Source organism: Scyliorhinus torazame, chromosome 5 (genome assembly GCF_047496885.1).
Source record: "Scyliorhinus torazame isolate Kashiwa2021f chromosome 5, sScyTor2.1, whole genome shotgun sequence".
NCBI lineage: Eukaryota > Metazoa > Chordata > Chondrichthyes > Carcharhiniformes > Scyliorhinidae > Scyliorhinus > Scyliorhinus torazame.
Window position 1 is genome coordinate 192,278,556 of NC_092711.1, and position 15,657 is coordinate 192,294,212.

Sequence of the window (15,657 nt, forward strand, 5' to 3'; positions counted from 1 at the left end):
TGTACTGTGGGAGGACACCTCAGAGGGCAGTGAGGCTATATGGGTAGAGATCAGGAATAAGAAGGGTACAGTCACAATGTTGGGGGTTTACTACAGGCCTCCCAACAGCCAGCGGGAGATAGAGGAGCAGATAGGTAGACAGATTTTGGAAAAGAGTAAAAACAACAGGGTTGTGGTGATGGGAGACTTCAACTTCCCCAATATTGACTGGGACTCACTTAGTGCGAGGGGCTTAGACGGGGCGGAGTTTGTAAGGAGCATCCAGGAGGGCTTCTTAAAACAATATGTGGACAGTCCAACTAGGGAAGGGGCGGTACTGGACCTGGTATTGGGGAATGAGCCCGGCCAGGTGGTAGATGTTTCAGTAGGGTAGCATTTCGGGAACAGTGACCACAATTCAGTAAGTTTTAAAGTGCTGGTGGACAAGGATAAGAGTGGTCCTAGGATGAATGTGCTAAATTGGGGGAAAGCTAATTATAACAATATATTAGGCGGGAACTGAAGAACATAGATTGGGGGCGGATGTTTGAGGGCAAATCAACATCTGACATGTGGGAGGCTTTCAAGTGTCAGTTGAAAGGAATTCAGGACCGGCATGTTCCTGTGAGGAAGAAGGATAAATACAGCAATTTTCGGGAACCTTGGATAACGAGAGATATTGTAGGCCTCGTCAAAAAGAAAAAGGAGGCATTTGTCAGGGCTAAAAGGCTGGGAACAGACGAAGCCTGTGTGGAATATAAGGAAAGTAGGAAGGAACTTAAGCAAGGAGTCAGGAGGGCTAGAAGGGGTCACGAAAAGTCATTGGCAAATAGTGTTAAGGAAAACTTTTTACACGTACATAAAAAGCAAGAGGGTAGCCAGGGAAAGGGTTGGCCCACTGAAGGATAGGCAAGGGAATCTATGTGTGGAACCAGTGGAAATGGGCGAGGTACTAAATGAATACTTTGCATCAGTATTCACCAAAGAGAAGAAATTGGTAGATGTTGAGTCTGGAGAAGGGTGTGTAGATAGCCTGGGTCACATTGAGATCTGAAAAGACGAGGTGTTGGGTGTCTTAAAAAATATTAAAGTAGGTAAGTCCCCAGGGCCTGATGGGATCTACCCCAGAATACTGAAGGAGGCTGGAGAAGAAATTGCTGAGGCCTTGACAGAAATCTTTGGATCCTCACTGTCTTCAGGTGATGTCCCGGAGGACTGGAGAATAGCCAATGTTGTTCCTCTGTTTAAGAAGAGTAGCAAGGATAATCCAGGGAACTACAGGCCGGTGAGCCTTACTTCAGTGGTAGGGAAATTACTGGAGAGAATTCTTCGAGATAGGATCTACTCCCATTTGGAAGCAAATGGACGTATTAGTGAGAGGCAGCATGGTTTTGTGAAGGGGAGGTTGTGTCTCACTAACTTGATAGAGTTTTTCGAGGAGGTCACTAAGATGATTGATGCAGGTAGGGCAGTGGATGTTGTCTATATGGACTTCAGAAGGCCTTTGACAAGGTCCCTCATGGTAGACTAGTACAAAAGGTGAAGTCACACGGGATCAGGGGTGAGCTGGCAAGGTGGATACAGAACGGGCTAGGTCATAGGAGGCAGAGAGTAGCAATGGAAGGATGCTTTTCTAATTGGAGGACTGTGACCAGTGGTGTTCCACAGGGATCAGTGCTGGGATCTTTGCTGTTTGTAATATGATTGAACTCATGTAGTTGGTTGAACTCAATGATACATTTTGGGGATCTGAAAGGCCTCGCCCATAACAGCCGCCAATGAAGTAAGCTGCTCCTCGTATCCCCCACCATCTCCTCCAACTTCTGGATCGCCTGGCTTTGGGTCTCCAGCCTCGTCTCCACAAGGTCGATCCCCGTCTTCGCCAGGTCCTCCAGAGACTTATTTCTCTGCTGGCTGAACTTCTCATTCAAGAAGTCCACCAGCTGCTCCATATACCATTGAGATGGTAGGGCTGACCCCTTGCCCTCCACCATCTTTCCGTGTGGCAGGAAAGGTTTCTTTCTCCAACAGCTCCTTTCGCCTAAAACCACTTCTGGCCCACAAATCCATCCACCGGTGGAATATACTCTATCTCCACTATCCTGCACCTTCTCCCATCAAAACATCCCCGTTAGTTGGGAAAAAGGACCAAAAATGTAATCACAAGCGCAAGCTGCCAACTGTGCGACCACGCCCATCATGGCCGCCTGTCCCGGCCTGTGCACTTTAATTGCTGTATGAATTGATTCAGTAATTTGACATATTGTCCCTATGTCTCATATTATAATCGGACCAGGCAGCATAATTATGAATTTAACATATTTCCATTCAGTGGCGGGCCTGTTACCCAGCTTTCACAGCAAATCAAAATTTGCCCTCTCACTGCTGGGGCTTGTTGCGCAGGCGCGGATGGGTTGTGAACGGAGCATGCGCCATGTGGTTTGCCAGATGCGGATGTGCAGTGGTATTGCTGAGGCAGGTAGTAATTTTGGCTCGACAAGAGAGGGGAACGGTCGGAATATAGGAGGCTAATGGAGGCCGCGGAATGGGTGGGGAGGTTTCATAGAAACGTCACAGGTGACAGCAAACCAGAATAAGAACTGATCGGTCCCTCAGTCGCACCAAGCGGGGCCACGGCAGATGCTCCCTGAGTTGGAGGCCCCGAGTTAACGGCCGCCATCTTTATAGGGGGCACTGTGCAGCAGCGCGTATGCGCGGTCATCCTGCTCCGAGCAGCAGGAGGGGAAAAGTTGTGAATATCTCCGGGACTGACACTGATAGATTTTGGAAACCCCTTTCACAGGGGCCTGGAATGGGGCGGTTTACACTCCCCTGTAACCAAGAGGAATGTTGATTTCTTCCCAATTTCTAGCCTACACAAATGTTATGAACTTTCTTTACAGGATATTAGAAGATCTGTAGAGAGCAGCACGGTGGTGCAGTGGTTAGCACTGCTAACTCATGGCGCCGAGGTCCCAGGAATGATCCCGACTGGGTCACTGTCGGTGTGGAGTTTGCACATTCTCGCTGTGTTTGCGTGGGTTTCGCCCCCACAACACAAAAGATGTGCGGTGTAGGTGGATTGGCCAAGCTAAATTGCCCCTTAATTGCAAAAAATGAATTGGTAACTCTAAATTTATAAGAAACAAAAACATCTGTAGATAGTATTGGGGAAGCAAGCGGTCTGCAGAAGGACTTGGACAGGCTAGGAGAGTGGGCAAAGTAGTGGCAGATGGAATACAATGTGGAAACGTGTGAGGTTATGCACTTTGGAAGAAGAAATAGAACTAGAGACTATTTTCTAAATGGGAAATACTTAGGAAGTCCGAGGCACAAAGGGACTTGGGAGCCCTTATTCATGATTCTCTTAAAGTTAACATGCAGGTTCAGTCGGCAGTTGGGAAGGCAAATGCAATATTTGCATTCATGTCGAGAGGGCTAGAATACAAGACCAGGGATGTACTTCTGAGGCCCTATAAGGCTCTGGTTAGACCCCACTTGGAGTCATGTGAGTAGTTTTGGGCCCTGACTCTAAGGAAGGATGTGCTGACCTTGGAAAGGGTCCAGGAGAGATTCACAAGAATAATCCCTGAAATGAAGAGCTTGTCGTATGAGGAACGGTTGAGGATTCTGGGTCTGTACTTGTTGGTATTTAGAAGGATGAGGGGGGGATCTTATTGAAACTTACAGGATACTGCGAGGCCTGGATAGAGTGGATGTGGAGAGGATGTTTTCACTTGTAGGAAAAACTAGAAGCAGAGGTACAATCTCAAACTAAAGGGACGATCCCTCAAAGCAGAGATGAGGAAGAATTTCTTCAGCCAGAGGGTGATGAATCTGTGGAACTCTTTGCCGCAGAAGGCTGTGGAGGCCAAATCACGGAGTGTCTTTAAGACAGAGATAGATATGTTCTTGATTAACAAGGCAATCTGGGCTTATGGGGAGAAGGCAGGAGAATGAGGATGAGAAAAGTATCAGCCATGATTGAATGGCAGAGCAGACTAGATGGGTCGAATGGCCTAATTCTGCTCCTATGTCTTATTCTGTAGTTGATCATTCTATAGTTGATTCTGTAGGGACTCTTTAGTTAGGAGTACAGATAGGCTCTTCTGTGGACATGAAAGAGACTCCAGGATGGTATGTTGCCTCCCTGGTATCAAGGTCCAGGATGTCTCTGAACGGAGAGGGTGAACTGCCAGAGGTCGTGGTACATATTGGAACTAACGACATAGTACCAGTATGGAGGGCATTAGCTATGAGGAGAGGTTGGAGAAACTTGGTTTGTTCTCACTGGAACGATGGAGGTTGAGGAGTGGCCTGACAGAAGCCTGCAAGATTATGAGGGGCATGGACTGAAGCCTACAAGAGTATGAGGGGCATAGACAGAGTGGATAGTCAGAAGCTTTTTGGCAGGGTGGAAGAGTCAATTACTAGGGGACATAAGTTTAAGGTGCGAGGGACAAAAAAGATGTGTGAGGGAAGCTTTTTACAAAGAGGATGGTGGGAGCCTGGAACTTGCTGCCGGGGCAGGTAATGGAAGCAGATCCAATGTGACTTTAAAAGGGCGTCTTGACCAATACATGAATAAATAAGAATAGAGGGATATGGTCCCCGGAAGGGTAGGGTTTTTTAGTTCAGACAGGCAGCATGGTCGGTACAGGCTTGGAGAGCTGAAGGGCCTGTTCCAGTTCTGTAATTTTCTTTGTTCTTTCCAATTGGAAGTGGAAAACTCAGTCCAAACATCAGATCTAAACTTGGCAGAGTAACTCGATTGGAGAGATTTGAAAAGAGTGGTGAGAATTTTAAATTAACTTGCTGTTTAACCAGGAGTCTGTGTATGCCAGGGATGAAAGGGTGATGCGTAAGTGAATGAAACTCGGTGCATAGCACAGGGATTTACCTAGTGAGGCCGGTCAGGATAGCACTGTTGCTTCACAGCACCAGGAACCTGGGTTTGATTCTGGCCTTGTGTGACTGTGGAATTTGAATGTTCTCCCTGTGTCTGTGTGGGTTTAGTCTGGGTGCTGCGATTTCCTCCAACAGTTCAAAGGTGCACATGTTAAGCGTGGTTACAAGGATAGGGCGGGGGGGGGGAGATTAGGTAGGGTACTCTTTCAATGGGCTGAATGGCTTCTATATAGAACATAGAACGATACAGCGCAGTACAGGCCCTTCGGCCCACGATGTTGCACCGAAACAAAAGCCATCTAACCTACACTATGCCATTATCATCCATATGTTTATCCAATAAACTTTTAAATGCCCTCAATGTTGGCGAGTTCACTACTGTAGCAGGTAGGGCATTCACTACTCTTTGCGTAAAGAGCCTACCTCTGATCTCTGTCCTATATCTATTACCCCTCAGTTTAAAGCTATGTCCCCTCGTGCCAGCCATTTCCATCCGCGGGAGAAGGCTCTCACTGTCCACCCTATCTAACCCCCTGATCATTTTGTTTGCCTCTATTAAGTCTCCTCTTAACCTTCTTCTCTCCAACGAAAACAACTTCAAGTCCATCAGCCTTTCCTCATAAGATTTTCCCTCCATACCAGGCAACATCCTGGTAAATCTCCTCTGCACCCGCTCCAAAGCCTCCACGTCCTTCCTATAATGCGGTGACCAGAACTGTACGCAATACTCCAAATGCGGCCGTACCAGAGTTCTGTACAGCTGCAACATGACCTCCTGACTCCGGAACTCAATCCCTCTACCAATAAAGGCCAACACTCCATAGGCCTTCTTCACAACCCTATCAACCTGGGTGGCAACTTTCAGGGATCTATGTACATGGACACCTAGATCCCTCTGCTCATCCACACTTCCAAGAACTTTACCATTAGCCAAATATTCCGCATTCCTGTTATTCCTTCCAAAGTGAATCACCTCACACTTCTCTACATTAAACTCCATTTGCCACCTCTCAGCCCAGCTCTGCAGCTTATCTATATCCCTCTGTATCCTGCTACATCCTTCCACACTATCGACAACACCACCGACTTTAGTATCGTCTGCAAATTTACTCACCCACCCTTCTGCGCCTTCCTCTAGGTCATTGATAAAAATGACAAACAGCAATGGCCCCAGAACAGATCCTTGTGGTACTCCACTTGTAACTGAACTCCATTCTGAACATTTCCTATCAACCACCACCCTCTGTCTTCTTTCAGCTAGCCAATTTCTGATCCACATCTCTAAATCACTCTAAATCCCCAGCCTCCGTATTTTCTACAATAGCCTACCGTGGGGAACCTTATCAAACGCTTTGCTGAAATCCATATACACCACATCAACTGCTCTACCCTCGTCTACCTGTTCAGTCACCTTCTCAAAGAACTCGATATGGTTTGTGAGGCATGACCTATATGTAGGGATTGTATGGAGTGTCATAGTCATAGATGGGCAGGATGGTAGCACAGTGGGTAGCACAGTTGCTTCACAGCTCCAGAGTCACAGGTTCGATTCCCGACTTGGGTCACTGTCTGTGCGGAGTCTGCACGTTCTCCCCTTGTCTGCGTGGGTTTCCTCTGGCTGCTCCGGTTTCCTCCTACAGTCCAAAGATGTGCAGGTTAGGTGGATTGGCCATGATAAATTGCCCTTAGTGTCCAAAAAGGTTAGGTGGGGTTAGGGGGATAGGGTGGAGGTGTGGGCTTGGATCGGATGCTCTTTCCCAGGGCTGGTGCAGACTCGACGAGCCAAATGGCCTCCTTCGGCACTGTAAATTCTAGGATTCTAAGATTGCCGACAGCACAGGAAAGGCCCTCTGGCTCATTGACTGCGCGGGTCAGAAACAATCACCTAACCATTCTAATCCCAATTTCCAGCACTTAGCCCATAGCCTTGTGTGCCTTGGCATTGCAAGTGCACATCTAAATACCTCTTAAATGTTATTGGGTCTCTGCCTCCACCACCCTTTCAGGCAGTGAGTTCCAGATTCCCACCACCCTCTTGTGTGAAAATGTTTTTCCGTAGATGACCTCTGAACCTCTGCCCCTTACCTTCAATCAATGCCCCTGATCATTGATCTCTCCAGGAAGGGGAAATATTTTTTCTTGTCTGGCTATGCTCCTCATCATTGTATATGTCTCACTCATGTCTCCCCCAGTCTCCTCTGCTATGTGGAAAACAACTCAGTCTCTCTTCATAGCTAAAACTCTCCAGCTCAAGCAACATCCTGGTAAATCTCTTCTGCATTCTTTCCAGTGCTATCACATCCCTCCTATAATGTAGATTCCAGAGCTGCGCACAATACTCTACTACTCTACTTGTGGCCTAGCCAACATTTTATACAGTTCTAGCATAACCTTCTTGCTCTTAAACTAAAAGTTCCACATAAGGGACTGTTAATTAAGGTGGAAGCCCACGGATTGGGGGCAAATTTTTGACATGGTTAAGAAATTGGTTGAGTGGCAGCAACAGAGAGTGGGGATAATGGGTAATTGCTCTAACTGGCAGGAAGTGACTAGTGGTGTACCACCGGGATCTGTGTTGGTGCCTCAATTAGTCACATAATTAATTATTGACTTGGATGATGGCATAGAAAATCATATATCCAAATTAGCTGATGATACAAAGTTAGATGGTATTAGACAGACGAGATGATAGCACAAAATTGTAAGGAGATGTTGACAGATTACGTGAATTGGCAAAATTGTGGCAGATGGAATTCAATGTAAGCAAGTGTGAGGTTATCCATTTTGGACCAAAAAAAGGTTAGAGCGGAGCACTTTCTAAATGGAAAAAGGTTAGGTATAGTGGATGTTCAAAGAAACTTGAGGGTTCAGGTGCATAGATCCTTAAAATACCACGAACAAGTGCAGAAAATAATCAAGAAGATTGACGGAAAGTTGGCCTTTATATCCAGAGGATTGGAGTAAAAAGACATAGAAGTTATGCTGCAGCTATAAAATCCCTGCTTAGACCCCAATTGGAATATTGTGAGCAGTTCTGGGTACCACACCTTCGGAAGGATGGTTTGGCCTGTATACAGGGGTTAAGTTACGAGGAGAGATTACACATATTAGGCCTAATTTAGCTCGAATTTTGAAGGTTAAGGGGTGCCCTGATTGGAATATTCAAGATATTATGGAATATTCACGATGTTAACAGGGAAAGACAGGGTAGATAAAGTTAAACTATTTCCACTGATTGAAGATGCTAAAACTAGGGGATGTAGTCTAAAAATTAAGGCCAGACCATTCAGGAGAGAAGCTAGGAAGCATCTCTTCAATCAAATTGTGGTAGAGTTTTGGAACTCTCTCCCACAAACAGCAGTTGAAGCAAGAGCAGTTGTTGATTTTAAACCTGAGATAGATAGATTTTTGTTAAGCAAAGATATTAAGGGATATGGGCCAAAGACAGGCACATTGAGTTAGGTCACAGATCAGCCATGTTGTCATTAAGTGGCAGGACAAGTTCAAAGGGCTGAATGGCCTACTCCTGTTCCTATGTTCCTAATAAAGGCAAGTATCCCTTTTGCCTTCCTAATCACTGTATCCACCTGCCCTGCTAACTTAAGGGACACACCAAAGTCCCCCTGATCCTCGGTGCTTGCTAGGGTCCTGCCATTCATTGTGTATTCCCTTGCCTTGTTTGTCCTGCCCAAGCGCATCACCTCACCTTTATCCAGATTGAATTCCATTGCCAATTGATCAGTCCATCTGACCAGCCCCTCCTGTAATCTAAGGCTATCCTCGCTATTTACCATCCACCAATTTTAGTATTATCCGTGAACTTACTGATTAACCCTCCCACAGTCATGTCTAAATTATTTATGTAAACCACATACAGCAAGGGCCCAGCACTGATCCCTGTGGGACCCAATGGACACGGGCCTCCAGTCAGAAAAACACCCTTCCACCATCACTCTCTGCTTCCTGCCCCTTACACAATTCTGGATCCAATTTGCCATATGTCTTTGGATCCCATGAGCTCTTAATTTTGCTATCAATCTCCCATGTGGGACCTTATCAAACGCCTTGCTGAAGTTCAAGTAGACTTCGTCAAATGCATTGCCCTCATCTACACACCTGGTCATCTCTTTGAAAAATTCAATAATGACCTCTTATCAAAACCTGTTCTGACTGTTCTTGATTAATCCCTTCGTCTCCAAATGCAGATTAATTCGATCTTTCAGAATTTCTTCCATAGATTCCCCACTACTGCGGTTAGACTGACTGGTCTGTAGTTTCTTGCTTTATCCCTTTCTCCCTTCTTGAATAATGATACCACATTGGCTATACTCCAGTCCTCTGGTACCTCTCCTGTGGCCAGATAATTATTGCCAGTGCTTCTGCTATTTCCTCTCTTCATCTGGTCCTGGATATTTGTCTACTTCTAAGCCTGCCAGAGCACTCAGAACCTCGGGCGAAATTCTCCTACCCGCCCCGCCACATTTCTGCGCCGACCGGCCAGCGGGAGTCTCCGTAACACCGGCCGGTCAATGGGGTTTCCCATTGTGGGGCAGCCCCACGCCGTCGGGAAACCCCCGGGCGCCGGCAGAACGGAGACTCCCGCCGGCGGAGAATGACGCCCCTCTTCTCTGTCAATGTTAATTTTAAAAACATTTTCACAGTCCTTCTCACTGATTTCTATACCCACACCGGCCTTTTCACTAGTGAACACAATGTATTCATTTAGAACCCTACCTACGCCCTCCGGCTCCACACACAAGTTACCGCTCTCCTAATTTCCTTTTTAAGTTCCCTCTTGCACATTCTATATGACTCAAGGGCTTCTGCTGTTTTAGGGCCTCAATATCAGCCAAAACCCTGCCTTTCTCTCATCCAATGCTGTATATCCAGAGTTCACTGGATTTGTTGGTCCCACCCTTTTTCTTGATTGGAACATGTTGGCCCGGTACTCCCTATTTCCTTCTTGAATGTGTCCCACTGTTCCGTCACAGATTTATCTAAAAGTGTCTGCTCCCAGTCCACTCTGACCAAATCACATCTGATCTTCCCCCAGTTTAGAACTTTGATTTCAGGCCCATCCTTGTCCTTTTCTATAACAATCTTGAATCTAAAGGAATTATGAAGCACTTCATTCCAAAGTACTTAAAGAAGTGGCCTGAGAAATAGTAGATCCATTGGTGGTAATTTTCTAAAATTCTGGAATGGTTCCTACAGATTGGAGAGTAGCGAATGTAACCCCACTATTCAAAAAGTGATGATGTGGAGATGCTGCCGTTGGACTGGGGCGAGCACAGTAAGAAGTCTTACAACACCAGGTTAAAGTGCAACAGGTTTGTTTCAAATCACTAGCTTTCGGAGCACTGCTCCTTCCTCAGACTCGATGGGCCGAATGGCCTCCTGCATTGTGAATTCTATGAAATTCTATGCTTGATAAATTTACTCAAATTCTTTGAAGATGTAACTAGTAGAGTTGACCAGTGGATGTGTTTTATTTAGACTTTCGGAAGGCTTTCAACAAGGTCTCGCATAGCTGATTAATATGTAAAGTTAAAGCGCATGGGATTACGGATAGTGTCTTGAGATGGATGGAAAGCTGGTTAGCAGATAGAAAGCAAAAAGTTGGAATAAATGGGTCTTTTTTTGATTGGCAGGCAATGACTAGTGGGTAATGCAGGGATCTGTGCTAAGACCCAAACTGTTATGTATTATCTCCAGATTTGTAGATGATACAAATTTGGGTGGGAGGGTGAGCTGTGAGGAGGATGCGGAGATGCTTCAGTGGGATTTGGACAGCTGAGTGACTGGGTACATGCATGGCAGATGCAGTATAATGTGGATAAACGTGAGGTTATCCGCTTTGGTAGCAAAAATAGGAAGGCATATTATTATTTGAATGGATGTAAATTGGGAGAGGTGGATACTCAGCGCGACCTTGGTGCATCAGTCGCTGAAAGCAATTGCACAGGTACAGCAGGCAGTAAAGAAGGCAAATAGTATGTTAGCCTTCATAGAGTGCAGCAACGGTTTACCAGGCTGATTCCTGGGAAGGCAGGACTGTCATGAGGAGAGACTAAAAGTTTGGAAGAGTGAAGGGGGATCTCAAAGAAAATTATAAAATTCTTACAGGGTAGATTGAGGAAGAATACTCTTGATGGTGGGGAGTCCAGAACTAGGGGGGGGGGGAGGGGGCATAGTTTTGAGGATAAGGGGTAAACGTTTTAGGACTGAGATAAGGAGAAATCTCATCACCGCGAGAGTGGTGAATCTGTGGAATTCACTTCCACAGAAAGTATTTGAGGCCAAAACGTTGTGTGATTTCAAGAAGGAATTAGACATAGCTCTTGGTGCTAAAGGGATCAAGGGGTATGGTGGGGAAGGCGGGATCAGGGTATTGAACTTGATGATCATAATGAATGGCGGAGCAGGCTCGAAGGGCCCAATGGCCTCCACCTTCTCTTTTCTATTTTTCTGTCTGCAAAATGATACTGTCTGCACTGATACTTTAACCACTTGCCCAGCTTTGTTACCTAAAATTTAGTCCAGACCCTCTACAGACTGGCTCAAAAAGTTCTCCTGGATGAATTTTAAGAATTCCGCTCCCTGTAACCCTTTTACACTATGACTACCCCTGTTAATGTTGGGGAAGTTGAAATCCCTCACTATCATTACCCTAATACTTTTGCACTTCTCTGAAATTTGCCTACATAACTGCTCATGTATTCCTATTGGTAGGCGGCCTATAGAACACTCCCAGCAATGTGATTGCTTCTTCTTGGTTTTAAAGTTCAACCCATGGGGCTTCATTTGAAGAGCCTTTGAAGATGTCCCTTCATACTGCTTTAATTGATTCCCTGTTCAAATATGCGACACCCACTCCTCTTTTACCTCTTTCACTGTCTCGTCTGAAGATTCTATATCCTGGAATATTGAGCTGCCAATCTTGTCCCTCTCTCAACCATGTCGCAATGACAGCAATGACATTGTACCCCCATGTTTTAATTTGTGCCCTCAACTCATCTGCTTTGTGCGTCAGACTTCTTGCATTAAAACAAATACCATCTAATCTTGAAAAACTCCCTTGTGACTTGTGTGAGGGTGGCACGGTAGCACAGCGGCTAGCACTGTTGCTCCAGGGACCCAGGTTAAATTCCTGGCTTGGATCACTGCGGAGTCTGCGTGTTCTCCCCGTGTCTGCGTGGGTTTCCTCCGGGTGCTCCGGTTTCCTCCCACAGCCCAAAGATGTGCAGGTTAGGTGGATTGTCCATGCTAAATTGCCCTTCCTGTCCAAAAAGATTAGGTGGGGTTACTGGGTTACGGGGATAGGATGGAGGTATGGGCTTGGGTGGGATGCTCTTTGGGTGCAGACTCAGTGGGTCGATTAGCCTCCTGCACTGTAGATTCTATGATATGATTTACCTGGTCTACAAATTCTGCTATGCCTTCCTGACTCACTTGATGTCTCTTCTAATTTTAGCTGTGAATCTATCCCTGCTGAAACCTCTCTCAGTATCCCAGTCTCCTGCCAAGTTAGTTTGAACCCTCTCCAACACCACTAGCATACATCCTTGCAAAGACGCCGGTCCCATTTCGGTTCACGCGCAAACCGTCCGTCTTGTACAGATTCCAATGTCTCTGAAATCTAAAGCCCTCCCTCCTGTCCCTTCTTGCCATCCATGCATTCGTTTGGACTAACCTCTTATTTCTATATTCACTAGCACATGGCACCGAAAGTAATCCAGAGACTACCTTCTGGGTCCTGATTTTTAACCTACTCCCTAGCCCCCTAAATTCTGCTTGAGGGGCCTCATCCCTTTTTCTGCCGATATCATTGGTACCGATGTGTACCGCGATATCTGTCTGTTTGCCCTCCCTCTTCAGTATGCCTTGCAGCCATTCAGTGACATCCCAGGGAGACAACATACCATCCTGGAGTCTTTTTCGCGGCCACAGAACCGCCTGTCTGCACCCCTTGCAACTGAAACCCCCTACTACTATAGCCCTGAGGTTCTTCCCCCCCCCCCCCCTCTCTAGTTATCTCCAGTGGTTCAACTTTGTTAAAAAGATACAGAAAGAATTGCCGAAAATGTTATTTGGATTTAAGCATAGAGAGGAGGGAGAATGTGTGGGTCAGAGATTTGCAACAAACTAGAATTGTCTGTTCTGAATTGCTACCCTGCACTGACAGTGATGACTTTTGTAAACTCAGTTTACAGGAGATTAGAGGAAGAGGGTTTGCAGACCGAGCCAAATGATCATCCAACCTGGAGAAACACAAGGACACCGAGTGCACCATGGTGAAACCGTGGAAATGTGAGGACTGTGGGAAAGGATTCAATTATGCATCCCAGCTGGAAAACCATCGGCGCACTCACACCGGGGAGAGGCCGTTCATCTGCTCCGTGTGTGGGAAAGGATTCACACAGTCATCTAATCTGTTGACACACCAGCGGATTCACTCTGGAGAGAGACCGTTCACTTGCCCTGTCTGTGGGAAAGGCTTCACTGGGTCCTCTGACCTACTGAAGCACCAGCGAATTCACACTGAGGAGAAGCCATTCAGGTGCGCTTCCTGTGGAAAGAGATTTAGGTCTTCATCCGAACGCACTGTACACCAGCGATTTCACACTGGAGAGAGACCATTCACCTGCTCCGAGTGTGGGAAGGGATTCACTCAGTCATCCGACCTGCGGACCCACCAGCGAGTTCATAGTGGAGAGAGACCGTTCAGTTGCTCTGAGTGTGGGAAGGGGTTCACTGGGCCCTCTGACCTGCAGAAACATCAGCGAGTTCACACTGGGGAGAGGCCATTTACCTGCTCTGAGTGTGGGAAAGGATTCATTCAATCCTCTGACTTGCAGACACACCAGCGAGTCCACACTGGGGAGAGGCCATTCACCTGCTCAAAGTGCGGGAAGCAATTCACTCAGTCATCAAACTTACAGACACACCAACGAGTTCACAAGTGACTGCTGGGATTTGATTGTTATTGCTGCTTAATCACATCCAGGACTGAACCATGTTCATTCTGACAGTTGGGGTTTGTTTCTGCAGATGTTAATAATCCCTGTAACAGGCTGCAGTTTAATATTCTGGATCTATAGCTGATTGTGTTCTCGGGGTTGCAGTGTTCCATGAAGAACTGCTGTCTGTGATCTTTCCCCATAATTCAGGAACTCTCATCAGAAATTAGTTTACAACAAGATTCTGAACATTTACTTTAATCCAAAATTGATATTTTATGCGAACTCTACAATTAGACAGTGCTGATTAATCCTTGCTGACAATTCTTTCTGACTTGCACATTACACACAGTGACACCTCCATTATCCAGCAGGAAGAAGGCCAATGGGAATTGGTGGAGAATTGAGAGTTCCCAAATGTTGTCCCTTTCGCCCGGGTCAGAAATCCCCTCAGCATGGGAATGAAGACCAGTGCAAACAAAATAATGGACTGTCAGAAATCTATGCCTAATAACCTTATAAATTCTTCAGAAATGTATGGAATATTATTGAAATATCTCACTCTCTCTCTGACTTTTGAAGAAAGCTTCCATAGCAGCTTGCTGGCTGACAAACACAGGGCAGGCCTGTTATCTCTGCCAAGGACATGTCTCTAGTACAGGCCCTGAAACAAGACATTTCTAACCCTGTTACAATTGGATCGCATGACCCATACATAAACCAACTGTCTGTGTAAAGGTTAAAACAGACAGTGGCATGTGGCACAGTGGTTAGCACTGCTGCCTCACGGCACCAAGGACCTGGGCTTAATCCAGGCCCTGGGTCACTGTCCGTGTGGAATTGCACATCCTCCCTGTGTCTGCATGGGTCTCACGCCCACAACCCAAAGATGTGCAGGGTAGGTGGATTGGCCGTGCTAAATTGCCCTTAATTGGGAAAAATAGAATTGGGTATTCTAAATTTTAAAAAAATAGGTTAAAACAGGCTCTCGAGCAAAGAGATTTTGAAGTGATCCGTACTGGCTTCAGCCCAACACCCACACTCTGGCTCACACCAGTTAACCATTCAGAGGAGACTGCGGCCACCAGCTACGGAGACCATTATTTTCTATAACTATGGAGACCAGCTCTCACTCTGTGTCTTCCATCCGTTTGTCCTCCGGGACCGGTAAATCGTTCTCACCTGACACAGGTTGTGCGTTTTTCTGTCTTTAACTTCTGCATAATATTTAAACTGTTCCTTCTCAATAAACTACTTAAAAATCACTTCTGAGCTCAACCCCCTCTCTAAATCTTTCAAGTGGTGATAGGAATGGGTTCACAGTGGTTGAGTTCATAGACTTGAGAAGCAAGTCTTATTTAAACGTGAATGGAGAAGTTCCTAAGTGATAGCAGGAGTATACAATAGCATTGACATGTTACAGGGAATGATTAATAGATCATAGATTCATACAATTTAGAATGCAGAAGGAGGCCATTCGGACCATCGAGTCTGCACCGGCCCTTGGAAAGAGTACCTTACTTAAGCCCACGACTCCACCCTATCCCCGTAACCCCACCGAATATAAGATAGTCTGAGATAAAAGGCTAGGGTTGAGAGATATCCTGGGGATTGGATAAGAGGGTGACGGGCATTATGAGTCTATCCACAATAGGATTTCTAAAGAGGCTCAGAAAGGACAAATTAATTTGAAAAAGGTTCAGAAGCAGTTAGAAAATATCCACAACGGAACTCCCGGTGGTGGCCCTACGAGGGTAGGTCGGTTACTCGGCAGCTCCCGCCGCGAACGGACTTACGGGCCCTTTTTAGG

General features: G+C 46.1%; 2 protein-coding genes across 2 annotated transcripts in view; one reads left to right on the forward strand and one right to left on the reverse strand.

The window, feature by feature from the left end:
* LOC140422566 (uncharacterized) overlaps window positions 1–15,112 on the forward strand; it is a 68,402-nt gene extending 53,290 nt beyond the window's left edge. Inside the window, 1 exon segment of the mRNA XM_072507578.1 lies at window positions 13,175–15,112. Coding sequence (XP_072363679.1) covers window positions 13,175–13,853 — 679 coding nt within the window. The 3' untranslated portion in view covers window positions 13,854–15,112.
* LOC140418094 (uncharacterized) overlaps window positions 1–15,657 on the reverse strand; it is a 267,483-nt gene that overhangs the window by 137,354 nt on the left and 114,472 nt on the right. The window lies entirely within an intron of this gene.